A 15,210-nucleotide genomic window follows, 5' to 3' on the forward strand; every position below is an offset into this window, starting at 1 on the left:
AAACCACTTCGTGTTTAGGCTCGTTTGATTCGTCTCAACAAGACCTTGGACACAAGATAGTACTCAGGATCTGATGATGGAGCTGGAAGGTGGCCACGGGTACCAGTCTACCATGTAACTGAACCACTTCGTGTTTGGGCTCGTTTGATTTGTCGCAACAAGATCTTTGACACAAGGTAGTACTCAGGGTCTGATGATGGAGCTGGACTGTGGCCACGGGTACCAGTCTACCATGTAACTGAACCACTTCGTGTTTGGGCTCGTTTGATTTGTCGCAACAAGATGTTTGACACAAGGTAGTACTGAGGGTCTGATGATGGATCCGGAAGGTGGTCACCGGTACCAATCAACCATGCAACTAAACCACTTCGTGTTTGGCTTCGTTCGATTCGTCGCAACAAGATCTTTGACACAAGTTAGTACTCAGGGTCTGATGATGGAGCTGGACTGTGGCCACGGGTACCAGTCTACCATGTAACTGAACCACTTCGTGTTTGGGCTCGTTTGATTTGTCGCAACAAGATGTTTGACACAAGGTAGTACTGAGGGTCTGATGATGGATCCGGAAGGTGGTCACCGGTACCAATCAACCATGCAACTAAACCACTTCGTGTTTGGCTTCGTTCGATTCGTCGCAACAAGATCTTTGACACAAGTTAGTACTCAGGGTCTGATGATGGAGCTGGACTGTGGCCACGGGTACCAGTCTACCATGTAACTGAACTACTTCGTGTTTGGGCTCGTTTGATTCGTCGCAATAAGATGTTTGACACAAGATACTACTCAGGGTCTGATGATGGAGCTGATGATGATAGACAGGTACCCGTCGCCACCTTCGCGCTCCATCATCAGACCCTGAGTACTACCTTGTGTCAAAGATCTTGTTGAGATGAATAAAACGTGCCTAAACACGAAGTGGTTTAGTTGCATGGTTGATTGGTACCGGTGACCACCTTCCGGCTCCAACATCAGACCCTGAGTACTATCTTGTGTCAAAGATCTTGTTGAAACGAATAAAACGAGCCTAAACACGAAGTGGTTTAGTTGCATGGTTGATTGGTACCGGTGACCACCTTCCAGCTCCATCATCAGACTCTGAGTATCACCTAGTGTCAAAGATCTTGTTGAGACGAATCAAACGAGCCCAAACACGAAGTTGTTTAGTTACATGATAGACTGGTACCCGTGGCCACCTTCCAGCTCCATCATCAGACCCTGTATATCTTCAGTGTCAAAGATCTTGTTGAGACGAATCAAACGAGCCTAATCATGTTACTACATGGTTGATTGGTATCCGTGACCACCTTAATCATCATCAGATCCTCAGTACCAGTTCGTTTTTAAACCCTCGTTGATACAAACTTTACAACCTATAGGTACCAAATGCAATGACGAAACATGTAAATAAGCGAGTAGGTACCTATAATTTCTTTCGAGTAATATACCTTCATAAGTACGAGTATGGGGCTATTCATAAATTACGTCGTTTCAAATGGGAGGAGTGGGGGGGGGGGTCTGGACATCGGATGATGGTAACATGACGTAGGAGGAAACAGATTCATCCGAAGCTTGATTTTTGGATGATTTGAGGGGTGGGGAAGGTCAAAAATCGTCAAAAATAGATGACGTAATTTATGAACAGCCCCTATGTACATTTGCACTGCATTTAGTATTTTCGTACTTACCAAATAACAGTTTTAGAACTTTAAAAGTTAAGTACAGTTAGTGTTGTTATGGTTGATTTCAATATGCTTCGCGAAGGATCAAGAATGTTTAATCCATCATTGTAGTGCGAGTGTGGTAGAAGGGATCGGCATACTGAGCTCGCACGGCCTGCCGCAGCGCGTAAAATACCTAAACTCGCTCAACGCCGAAATGTAATAGCGCTCTTAAAGTTGTCCCCTACACTTTTTTTTCAAATTTGGGGTTTTTTATGTTATTTCTACTCAGAATCATGAGCTCTTTTGATCCTAATAAGAGAAAAAAAGTGTCCCAAAATTTCCATACAATTTTCGATCTTTCCATTCCGTGACCGCCATACAAAGTCTATGAAAAATAGTAACGGAATGGGAATAAAAACCTTGGGACAGTTTTTTCTCCTATTAAGATAGAAAAAGCTCGTGATTCTGAGTAGAAATAACATAAAATTTCCCAAATAAAAAAAAGTGTAGGGGACAACTTGAAATAAAATGGCCCAGTTAAGGAAATTATGAAATTCAAAGAAAGAAAAAAGTAATGAAAAAGTGTGTGTGTGTGTGTGTATTTTATCCTCGTAAGTCCCCGCTTACTTGCACAAGTACAAATTAAATTCGAGTTATGAACTCTTAGGGCCACTTGTACCATTCCACTAACCTGGGGTTAACCGGTTAAACCTGGCGTTACCATAGTTACCAGTACAATTTGACATTAGGTTAACGGTTTAACCGCTTAATCCCGGGTTAGTGGAATGGTGCAAGTGGGCCTTATAGAAATAAAAGAAAGTTCGAAATTCAAAAGCGCAGAAATTGGCTTGGGTATTACGAGGCTATAATTGACCTTCGCCCGCGATTTCGTAAAAGTAGAAACTTTAGGGCAAAATTTTCAAAATATACAGCTAACTAAGACATATCTTAGTAAAAGCTGTACAATACTTATTAAAATAAAGAATTGAAAAAAAAGACATTGAAAATGGTTTTTAGTTGTTATTATTGTGATTAAATTCAAACTGACTGACAAATGTTATAAAATAGGCATAATTATGTAGGAGCTAGCAGCATAATAGATATTTAGGGTACCTAGCTATTATTCACTTTGGATAATTCTACGAACTTTACTAATACCGCTCTCAATTATTTAAATATTAACGAACCAAAAATAATTATAGAAGTGAAATAGATAACATAATAAACTACTAAAACCGAAAGCTGTTTCGTTATTAAAATATTTAATCTGGTTAGTAATCTACCAAATGGGCAAAGTTTACTAGAAAATAATTCAGTATCGTTATAACTTATAATCACTTAGATTGCCTGAATAAAAATTAATTAGTATATGCGTGTTACTGAATGCTTATTCATTAATCATATATTATTCTATTCGACGGTAATTATTTCGGTGAAATTGAAACATTATATTATTTATTTATTATAATATTATATTATATTGGTATTTAGGGTTCTCAAGGGTCGGCAACGCTTAAGTGGCTCCTATGATGTTGCTTATGTCCATGGGCGACGATGACCGCTTCCCATCAGGCGGCTCGTCCGCTCGTTTGCTGACTATTACATAAAAAAAAACATCATTTGATATTCGTTTGGTTCAAGGTACATACGTATTGTACATTTGTTAAGTTGAAATATCGATTTGAATCCAAGTTTTGAAGAGTCCTACAAAAGCAAACATGTTATTTATTTATTTTGAATCTTGTAATATTTTTGTAGGTTATTATCATCTTCCTTTACCATTGTGCCAGGTTTTGCCACGACTTTCAAAGGGTCCGTAGGCTACCTTGGCATCCTAATGCCAAATATTGAAATTTACTATCACTCATGTTTTATAATATCTATTCTACACTTAATAAGCTGCGTTCAGATCTGGCGATGCACCACGAGAGCGCACATATGGTTACTGTAGATTGCGCGCTTTATGCGAGCTTTGCATGAGCTGTACTAATTAAGTGCGCAATCTGAAGCAAACATATTGTTTGCATACTCGGGGCGCATTTGCAAGATTTAAACGCACCTTTAAGCCGCGGACTGGACGCAAGTGGTGCGCGGCGCGGCGAGCGGCGAATAAAGGCCGTTCATACATTGCGCTCGTCCAAATTCGAGAGTGACCTTGATTTGCCGCTGCCGCGTGCACCGCTTGCGTCCAGTCCGCGGTTATTGCTTGTCCAAACTTGTAACACAAGTAACAAAATTACCACCAGGTACAATAAACCCGCTAGCGCCGAGCGCCCGCCGTAACTTCCACCCAGCCCAGGCCCGGTGGGGCTCCGTCGCGGATCGCCCTCACGCCTTCAGCCTTCGGCCAAACTCCTACATCTGGATAGCTTCGTCAGAACTCTTCCCTAATGGGAGGATGTTCCCGAGGGAGTTTACGCTGTTCGTGTCATTGAGACTGCGTCCCGAGGTAAGGAAATAAAGGTGTCAGCACAGTTTAGGAGTAATATAACATCTATGTACCTCTACACAAATACCCACTGTATGTGTTCTATATGTACATGTTGTTCCAGAGGGAGTTTAGGCTGTTGTGTTGCTAAGGAATCCAGTCCAGAAGTACGAAAATTAGTAATGTTTATACTAGTATGTTGAACTTTGGGCCAAATATTACAACCCTTACCTTACAGTTTTCGAAAGAATTTACGCTACTCGTGTTGTCATAAATATCAAAACAGTAAGGCGGGAGTTAAATATATATACAGGTTACTATATTGTTTATTTGCATGAAATTTAAGCAGGTAAGACCGCTTACAAATTAATTGACTTAAGGTGAAGGGATTCAAAATCGATTTGCTTACACTATGTTTGCCAGAAAAAATGATTAGCTATAGTACATTTTATTAGAAATAACAGTCTTGAAATCTAATTTAATTAATTCTCCTAAAATAGACATTTTGTACAAAATTTAGGGTAAACATAAACATTTTCAATTGTTTACAATAACTGAGTCTGGAGCAAAAATTACGAAACAACCAATTTCTATTACTAGATGTTTTCCTTGTTTATTCCTACCCGAAGTAAAATTATCTTAGTTCTTCTTGTTTAAACTCTATTTATAGGCGGAATGTAAAATGATATTTAGCAATTACTTGATCTACTTTTCCACTTTGTTTGTTTGAAAATGTAGGTACCTATTATATTTCCTTGGAAATGTTGAAGAAATTTTACCCTAATCAATATTTGTGTTTATAATTATTCCGACTAGGTCTTTCAGTTTATTCAGTTTCAGTTTCAGTTCAGTTCTCAAAGTGATACTTTTTCTGTTACTTTTTTCCCTACTAATTGAAAAATACGTCTAGGGCATGTGAACTTTTTGTACATTTGTGTTAAATACTTATGAAGTGTGGGGCGTTGTGGGGATAATGACAACTCGGTAGTCGGTTGAATACTCCCTTTATTAATTAAAATCATTATCATCATCCTCATCTCAGCCATAAGACGTCCACTGCTGAACATAGGCCTCCCCCTTGGACCTCCATACGTACCGGTTGGAAGCGACCCGCATCCAGCGTCTTCCGGCGACCTTAACAAGGTCGCCTGTCCATCTTGTGAGTGGGTAGGGTACTAGTGTATCATAATGTTGCGTCTTTGTTCTGAATCACTGATGCGTAATAATTGCTAAAAGATTTATCTATTATATTCTCGTAATGTATCGAGTTACATTATTATTGTTCATTGGAGCGTGAATGCATCAAAGGAATGCGGCAAATGATTACTATAAATTAAATGTCTATTTTATGGGCAACAGGTGATCAGCTGTGATCAACTGTGTGGCCGTATACTACAGATCAGTTGTGTGGCCCCACTACACTTATTCTGTGCTGGTACTTGCAAAAAATATTATGAATTTAATTCGTTGTGCGAATTCGTCTGTGTGAAATGGTGACGATAATTGATAAAAACCATCCTATCGGGCCTCAAACTATCTGCATGCCAAATTTCATCTTCATCGGTTCAGCGGTTTAAGCGTGAAGAGGTAACAGACAAACAGAGTTACTTTCGTATTTATAATGTTAGTAAATATTTCACCGTACTAGGTACACAAATTAAATTGGTAATGACACATATGTATGTGTGTTTTTTCGTATTTTATGTAATTTTTCCCTATTTTGGTAGTATTTATTTAGATACACGCACAGAATTATGAATAATATAAGGTTACACGTGTGTGACGTGGGCGAGCAAGACAAGCCAACCCTTTTTTTTTTTTGTTTTTTTAACATGGAAATCTGAGTCGGCCGGAAAAGTCCGGCCCTAGCTGAAATCGAATTGGGATTAAATATGTATATTTCACGCTAAACACAGTTCTGAAATTGAAATCCGTTCATATTAGTTATACCTACAAGTTACGTCTCCAGTTGAAAGTAAAATTAGTTATAGGTACAGTGGAACCTCGATAGCACGAATCTCAAGGGAAACGCCAAAAACTTCGTGTTAACGAGGTTTCGTCTTATAGAGGGCATCGACTTAGAGAGGTTCTTGTAGGTTTTTATTAATTTTAAAGAGGTTTCTAGCTACCGAGGTAAAATGCATGAAAAATTCGCGATATAGAGGTGGTAAAACAATAGTATTTTTTCGATTTCTAGAGGTCAAATTTCATTTTTCGAGTTATAGAGGTATAAATAGTCGTCAAGAGAGTCGTTGGTTACTTCGTCTTACGTGAGGTTTAATATTTCGAGTTTGGGCTTTGAAGGGAAGGGAATGAAGGGAACATTTTATTTCGTGTTAACGAGGATTTCGCCTTATCGAGGTTCGAGTTATTGAGGTTCCACTGTACGTACTAGTAAACAGGCGTAGTGAACTGAATAGTGGCATCAAAGGTGTGATGCGCGGCTCAGCGGGTGCTCACTCAGCGAACCCACAAACGAATAGGACCTATCTACATTATCGTTCTATTACCTATAGAGCTATGTGAATATACTGTCTAGTGATATTATGTGAAATAAAGATTTTCATTTTCATTGTAAATAATTGTACAATCGCCTGCGCTCGCGGTGTTCCCCCCTTAGGGCGATACTCGTTTGAACACTTTGAACGCCTTGCAGGTAGCTGGTAGTAAGGATTAAGGGAGTTTTTCTTAACTGAGACACCACGTGCGCCGGGGATTGTACAATCATACCTATTTTGTACATATTTCGGAAAGTTAAGTTAACTTCTTGTTTATTGGAACTACAATCTGACTGTCACTATCGACACAAAACAATCCCTGAGTGATGTATCAAAATGATTGACATCTGTTTCACCGATATTCTTATTTTTTGAACCTATGTAAATTATTGTAAATCCGTGACCCTTCCACACTAAAAATATTTATTTGTCCACAGAGCGGCGGCTACGGTCAAGGCACGCTATTTTCCCTCCGCTCCCGTCGCCGCACGGGCTCATTCCTTTCCTTGGAGTTAGCCGGGCGGGGCGCGGCGCGACTGGTCCATGCTGGCGCTGGCGCCTCTAGAGCTATATACCTGGCGGTACCGCTGTATGACTTCCGCTGGCACCATATTGCTATCAGGTGAGACAGAAATAGCTGCTCGAGGTCATTCCTCTCGGGGGAACACCACACAGAACAGAGACAGGTGAAACAGAGACAGTAATATGAAGTGTACACGGAAACCGACGACCGGTCTGGCCTAGTGGGTAGTGACCCTGCCTATGAAGCCGATGGTCCCGGGTTCGAATCCTGGTAAGGGCATTTATTTGTATGATGATACAGATATTTGTTCCTGAGTTATGGTTGTTTTCTATGTATTTAAGTATTTATATATTATATTTATTTATTTATTAAAAAAAAAAAGAAGAGAGAGAGAGAGAGAGAGATAGAGAGAGAGAGAGAGAGAGGGAGAGAGACAGAGAGAGAGAGAGAGAGAGAGAGAGAGAGAGAGAGAACTGCACAGAACAGAGAAATGAGACAGAGTATGGTACCAAATATTCCTGGCCGTGCCTGTATATGACTTCTGTGGTGACTCCACTTCTATTAAAGGCAAGGGGTAAAAATTGTCATTAACATACTTTTACCTACGAGCCTATCTAATTACGTAATCAGGAATTGACTTAAATCTGTAAAAATATGATTAAAAAGAAGCATCGTTTCTTTCACTAATGCGTAGTACTTACCATCATAAAGTATCGGGATAGAATCAGTACTAGATATTGTACATTTATATGATAGTCCAGCATTTTAAAGTGATAATGCTATTTACTGGCTGGGACTCTAAGGGAAAGCGAGAAAAAGAAGATCGACGCTCTAGAAATGTGGTGCTGGAGAAAAATGCTTGGCGTAACCTGGACACAGTTCCGAACCAACGTCTCAATTCTCCAGGAACTTGGTATTAAACAACGTCTTTCTTCCATCGTCCAGTGTCGTATTCTCACTTTCTTTGGACATATTACGCGTCGAGATGATACATCTGTGGAACGACTTGTAGTGCAGGGAAAAGTCGAAGGCACAAGGCGCGGTAGGTCACCAATGCGTTGGTCAGACCTAGTCAAAAGTGCATTCAATGAACCACTCCATGAATGTACAAGAAGGGCTACAGTACGGGAGGAATGGCGACGGATTGTGAAGCTTGCCACCGGCCCTGACATGACGACCACGACCACTCTGACAAGAGTGTGACGACAAAGAAGAAAATGCTATTTAAAATGGCTATTCTGTAAAAAAGCCTTTAAGACAACAATACTGCTGAGTAAATAAAATACAGACCAAATTAAACATTAACAAGGTAGAAAAATTACCGCTCGGCAATTGAAAAAAAAGGGTTACAAGTCTGACTAATGTGCGCGAGAGGAATGATAAATGTTAAGGGTACGAAAGTGTTGAGCCAGTATTGCCGGTCATAGATCACTTGTGGTAGATTCCACATTAGTCAAAATACAAACGCGATCGCTACACTCAAAAGTTAGAATGTAAGGTACATTGCTGCGAGCCAGCTATGTCACACAGTTTTTATCGCTAACTATTCGTTTTAGTAATTGGCCGCCCTAAACTAAAAATGAATTCTATTCACCTATAAACAGAAGTCATTTTAGTATAAGGTTTCAATAACTGGCCACGTTATACTAAAATGAATTATATTTATAGGTGAATAGAATTCATTTTTGGTTTGGGGTGGCCAGTTCCTAAAAGTGGCCAGTTACTGGCGAATTACCCTACTTATAAATGTAATATTTGGTATTAAATGTATTAACTACAATTACGAAACGCAAGTAAATCGACATAGTTTCGTTTGTATTTCATATGGTTTACCGGCTAATTCGAACGAACACTGATATCAGAATGACATCTAACTGATATCATTCAGTTATCGTGCATTTCCCTCGTACTCGTCCGTACATGTACTAGCGCGGGCGAGACGCAGTATAACTAAACTTTTGTAACTGTATCTTTATTACTATCCAATATAATTTCAATAAATAAGACCTTATTTAAAAAAAAACGGCCAAGTGCGAGTCTGACTCGCGCACGAAGGGTTCCGTACCATTACGCAAAAAGCGGCAAAAAAATCACGTTTGTTGTGGGTGAGCCCCACTTAAATATTTATTTTATTCTGTTTTTAGTATTTGTTAATATAGCGGCAACAGAAACCGAAAATCTGCGAAAAATTCAACTGTCTAGCTATCACGGTTCTACAGCCTGGTGACAGACAGACGGAGAGACGGACAGACGGACAGAGGGACAAACGGACCGACGGACAGCGGAGTCTTATTATAAAAACAGTAATATATCCTTTAAAGCCTTTTTTGCCCATATGGCCGTATTGCAAGCATTTACGTTACATTCTCCATCTAGTTGACAATATCTGTGGCTACGTTAGAGTACCTCCTTAATTTTCCAGGGTAGCTGCGGTAGCGTTTTCTCGAACGACTGGGAATAAATTGTATAGACTTGAGATTGAGGGCTTATGCGTCGGATGAAAGTTGTGATTGATCGAGTTGAGTGTTTCTTGTGTGTTATTCTACCTTACACGTAAAGTGTATAATGAAAGCTAAACCAGTACACAATAAAATTTTGGTTCGGTTCGATTGAATTTTAATACAAAATTTACGCTTTAAACCGAATATTAATTGATTCAAATTAAACACATTATTAAGACTAGTAACGGCACAGTAACATCACGTCAACATTCAATTTGCGCCATGTTTGAATTTACCGTCACGTCGATAATTGCTTTTGTGACATTAATAGCACTATTACAAACAACCTACATTAACCTTGTTAATATAGGACAAATAATAATATTCTCCAACAAAGCCCGGCCTGTTATTGAGATAATAAACAAAATTATGGAGGACGCAAACGTACTAACCTACTAAAGTGCCGAAAGCACGTAATATTATGTTTTATGTACGAGATAAGGTGTGCAAATACCAAAAATAAAAATAAAACATCTGAATAGATGAAAGAAAATCAAGATAGTTTAGCATGAGAGAATTGGGAGTGCAACTTGAAATAACGCAATGTCGCGGGCAAAATATAATTGTAAGTTATATAATTCTGTCAGGCAGAGGGATGGCAGGTGAACCAAAATGTTGACGGATTGGTGGCCGCTTTCGGATAAAAGAAGCGCCTGGCAACCGTAGGCTCGTAGGGTAGATGACATTCGAAAAATCACGGGCACTTGAAGGATGAGGCTAGCCCAGGACCGGGATAAGTGGCGTACACGAAGACAGGCCTATGCTCAGTGGGCGACTGGAGGCTAGAATGATGATGATATAATTCTAAACCTAACATTTAACACTCTATAACATTACCCCTTAATGGCCATTTCCCGTACAAAATCCGCCATTAAAAACTAACGACCACAGTAATGGCGGCCACTATTTAACATCAAAATGGCCGCCATTCATCTCCGCAACGCTTTTTCCCGCTACCGTCTTAATTATATCATTTTAATGAATCGCTAAACAGATTAAACGTCTATCTTACTTAGTATTTAATCCAAGTAGGTTGATATGAGTCTAATTAAATTTCACCTAGGCCACGCGGGAAATTGACATCGAAATTAACTGTTTCAAGCGTTTTGTTAACGTATATTCATTAACGTTTTTAATTAACGAACAAGAGGCTTTTTGGGTATAATTTACGTTCGGAAAGAATTTTAAATTAACTTTCAACGTGGAATTAAGAATGTCAATTATTTTACTTCGAACATACAGTGTATTTGATTAAATCCAAATTCAATGAATTCGCATTTTTGGATTGAACGCTCAGTATCATAAATGTATTATTCCCAAAAGTCAGGGCGAAATGAGTTCAGTCTGTCACGTCATACTTGGCAAATAAAAATAAAAAAGAATCTGGGCGTTAGTCATATTTTTTGCATTGATCACGCGTCTAGTATTTGATTCTATTTTATAATTTCAGACCGAAGTGGTATTGACTTCGGTACTTTATGTGAATTAGAATTTAATTATTAGAATATGTGAAATTAGAATCGTGACTTTTAAATTATTCCACATCTTTAACCAGGCATGAATGTAGATACTATTAGGAATAGTATAAGACAAAATATAGAGCCTAAATTCGTGTAAGATTTTCGAGCAAAGGGCAGAGGTCGAAAGATACGTCCTTTTGACAAAGGTACAAGATTTATGCTGACAACCGTTGGACGTTCCTCGATATCTAAAATCGATACAATTTGTTTGATCCCTACAATTTGTCAGTGCTGAAATAGGTATAGACGCTTTACACTACGAGGATTTTTTGTTAGTAAGGAGAAGTAGGTACATAACAATTTTTAACATGTTATCTAATATACTATCGTAACATAGGTAGGTAGTAGGTATTATCGATTCAACGACAATTTTTTTTTTTTCATAAAGGCTCCTTTGAAAATATATCCAATTATCCATACTTTTATTAGTAGATCTTAGAGCTAAAAATTTTTGTGGTCTTAATACTCGACTCAATTAATAGTAGAGTGACCACCTATACAGGCTATACATATGTATAGTACATTGTAGAGACGAGTCTTCTGAAGAAACCTAGTCTTCTTACTGATTCTAATGAGTCATTGTTTCCAGTGTCCATGATGACAACACGGTGCGCGCCTACGTGGATTGCCGCTGGCTTCGCACCGACGTTCTTGAGAAAGACGCGCTGGACACTCCGAGGGACGCCGATCTCATTATTGGCTATCTGTTTTCTGTGAGTAAACCTTGCATGTTGTTGTTGTGTTGTTGTTCTTGGCTCCAGACCGACGTTCTTGAGAAAGACGCGCTGGACACTCCGAGGGACGCCGATCTCATTATTGGCTATCTGTTTTCTGTGAGTAAACCTTGCATGTTGTTGTTGTTCTTGGCTCCAGACCGACGTTCTTGAGAAAGACGCGCTGGACACTCCGAAGGACGCCGATTTTATTATTGGCTATCTGTTTTCTGTGAGTAAACCTTGCCTGTTGTTGTTATGTCGTTGTTGTTGGCTCCGCACCGACGTTCTTGAGAAAGACGCGCTGGACACTCCGAAGGACGCCGAACTTATTATTGGCTATCTGTTTTCTGTAAGAAAACCTTGCTTGCTAGTTTTTCATATCACCTTTAAAATGAACGCAATACAGATTTATACAGGTTATTAAGGTAGCTTCCAAACATGTCACGTCCCCGACAAAGTAGATATTTTTGTGGAATGCCCCTGTTGTTGTTGTTTTATACTTGTTAGTTCGTAGTGTACCTACATTTTTGTGATGGAGCGACCAAAATATTCACTAATATATGCACAAAGCATCTATTATCAAGACATATATCTTTAAGTCGTTCCCACATATCCATACCTTTGGGTTTTGGGTGCGTGAATGTTTTACACTGGCCAAAAACACATTTACAGCTTCCTACCTATTTTTAATTGATAGGCAGTTCGGTAACTTTTTTACTTCAAATAAAGTTACACACAAAATCATTCTCCCACCCAACACCCAGGAGGATATAATGTCTAAAGGCAACTGTATACTATGTTTTTCTTTAAGTTCATTAGCGTACCATGCTTGGTTTTCCTAAACTGTAGCGACATTAGCGATAAGGATAATCCGATCATGATACCGACCATTTTAACGAGGTCGCTCTGCCCTAGGGTTGCCAACCGTACTATATTATATAGTATTGTACTATATTTGGGCTCTCTGTACTATATACTTTTGGAAAAATATATAGTACGCTAAAATACTATATTTCCGATTAAACGTATATTACACTCATGTTTAGTATTTTATCTAAAAGTACTATATTTTTTTGAAATGTACTATATTTTTGATGCCTTCTTCTGGAAAATACTATATTCCACCAAAAAAAGGTTGGCAACCCTACTCTGCCCTCTTACGGCAAAAGAGCGTATCTATATTGGAAACATGTAATAAGATACGCTGTTTTACCGTAACAGGGCAACGCTTGGCTGTGACATCGCATAAATCTGTTAGCTAAAAATATGCTTCATTCATGGGTATTTCAATAGATGCGACGCCACATCAGAAGCTTTTCATTGGCCTTTTTTGCCGCGCCTTGCTTACATTTTCTTTTCTGGATGGTCAAGTGCGGGGCTCGAATCATATTCAACGTAAATTTTTTACGGTTTTGATAAGACCTTGAAGATGGCTTTGTGTAGTGTTTGCGGAGTGAACCGAAAGTCATGTATATTTCGAAAAAAAAACAAGTAAGTAGGTAATATTTTTCAAAACTGTTTACATAATCTAAGCAAACGTTAAGTAATTTTTTTAATAATGCTACAGGTTAGAAACATCTGCCGAATAATGTTAACGTCAAAATTATTCCCTAAGCGGTATCGTCTTGGGTCGTCCCATTCGTTTTTCGTCAAGTTCTTAAATTATTCTGCTTTCGTCACTCATTCTACATTCGTCACAATCGTCGACGGCTTTCAATGTAGAATGAGTGACGAAAGCAGAATAGGACTTGACGAAAAACGAATGGGACGACCCAAGACGATACCCCCCCTAAGCCTATTGAAAACGTTCCAACTTAAGGGGTCAATATTTGGTTTTCAAATTTTTGTCACTATTAACATAAAAAACTACCTGACCGTCATTTATTGCAAAACGGAATGAAGCAATTAAATGGCCCAATTCATAATCCCTCAATTCTAACATCTAGGCTGCCTTCCCTCCATTTGTAGCTAATATTGTGCAAAAAATAGTCCTTTAATAATGCTCGCAAAAGTCGCTCGGCAAATATTTGGCCGCTCGTAAATTTTTCGGCACGCGCGAGACTCGTTTGTTTTTCGAGTTTCATTTTCCCGTTTTGTGTTCTATCATTTGTGGATTTTAAATTGCAGTTTGGTTAAGAGCTTGGCGTTTAATTTAGAAAATATGGTGAATTACACGAATGCCTATAACGAAACTTTACTCTTTTGACTTAAAAACTAACAGTGTAACTTGTATCTCCTAAACAATATCACACTCCATATTAAGATAAATTAGGCTCGCTACGACGAAATGGATGTTTTTAATTTTGTAATATCAACATATGTTTTTTCTTAACGCAGGGTGACCTGGAACAGCTAGTATTGGTGCCTAAAGCGGGTCAGGCGCAGAAGCAGTGCTCCAGCCAAGTAACCGGGACATCTACGCCCTATGTGAACATGCATTAATAGAAGACTTGGCCTTTGCCTCTACACGCTATATTATGGAACTTCACTAGGGAATTATTTGCCCTGGTAAAGACTCCGAAAATGCAAAATTTCCACATGGAATAATTACAGCAACTTCTCATATGTTTATAAGGATCGAAAATCTTTATTTCCAAAATGGAAACTTGCTTTATTTCATTAGAATTTTCTTGAAATCTTTTTTTTTATTAAGACTAAATTTTGAAATACATGAATGGCTCAGATACTTTTTCATCATTTAATTGCATATTTATCAATAAAAGCAAATATTTATAGGTACTATACCGCTTTATATATTTATGGCATTTCAGGCTATTAGGAATAAATATATAATGCTTTTACTTTTGTACTCCCAAATAATGACCAACCAGCAATGAGCATTAAAAACCCATAAAAGCCTTGGGAACTAAACGAGGCAGGTACCGGAACCCTCAGGGAGGCTATTACGTGAATTGTTAGACATCTCAAACCCGATCCTTGCAGGGGACTATGGTTCTCTAAGGGAACCCAGTTTTGAGAGTTTGTATATACTGATTATTGAGCGCCTATTAAGACTTACTTCATCATCATCATCATCTCAGCCATAAGACGTCCACTGCTGAACATACTACTAGTAGGCCTCCCCCTTGAACCTCCATACGTACCGGTTGGAAGCAACACGCTGGATGCGGGTCGCGACCTTATTAATAAGGTCGTCTGTCCATCTTGTGGGTGGTCTCCACTCGAGCTTACTTGCGCCAAGATAAATAATAGAAATACGAAGTTTCGTTCGTCATCCAAAGTTGAAACTTTGAAATGATTTTTATTTCTTAAATCATCATCGTCGCATTATATGTATGTATAGGTCTCAACTCACACATAAGGGTCATGACCCCCTATTGTTCATAGCTGTTCAACTTGGGA

At 38.8% G+C, this 15,210-nt stretch overlaps 1 protein-coding gene across 1 annotated transcript in view; it reads left to right on the top strand.

Annotated features, from left to right (window-relative positions):
- Positions 1–14,324, top strand: part of LOC134794178 (uncharacterized) — a 94,235-nt gene extending 79,911 nt beyond the window's left edge. Inside the window, exons 6-9 of the mRNA XM_063765904.1 lie at positions 3,908–4,110; positions 7,025–7,209; positions 11,721–11,844; positions 14,185–14,324. Of these exons, the coding sequence (XP_063621974.1) occupies positions 3,908–4,110; positions 7,025–7,209; positions 11,721–11,844; positions 14,185–14,289 (617 nt within the window). The 3' untranslated portion in view covers positions 14,290–14,324. The remainder of the gene's footprint in view (positions 1–3,907; positions 4,111–7,024; positions 7,210–11,720; positions 11,845–14,184) is intronic.
- The last annotated feature ends 886 nt before the right edge of the window (positions 14,325–15,210 follow it).

Source organism: Cydia splendana, chromosome 10 (assembly GCF_910591565.1).
Source record: "Cydia splendana chromosome 10, ilCydSple1.2, whole genome shotgun sequence".
Classification (NCBI taxonomy): Eukaryota; Metazoa; Arthropoda; class Insecta; order Lepidoptera; family Tortricidae; genus Cydia; species Cydia splendana.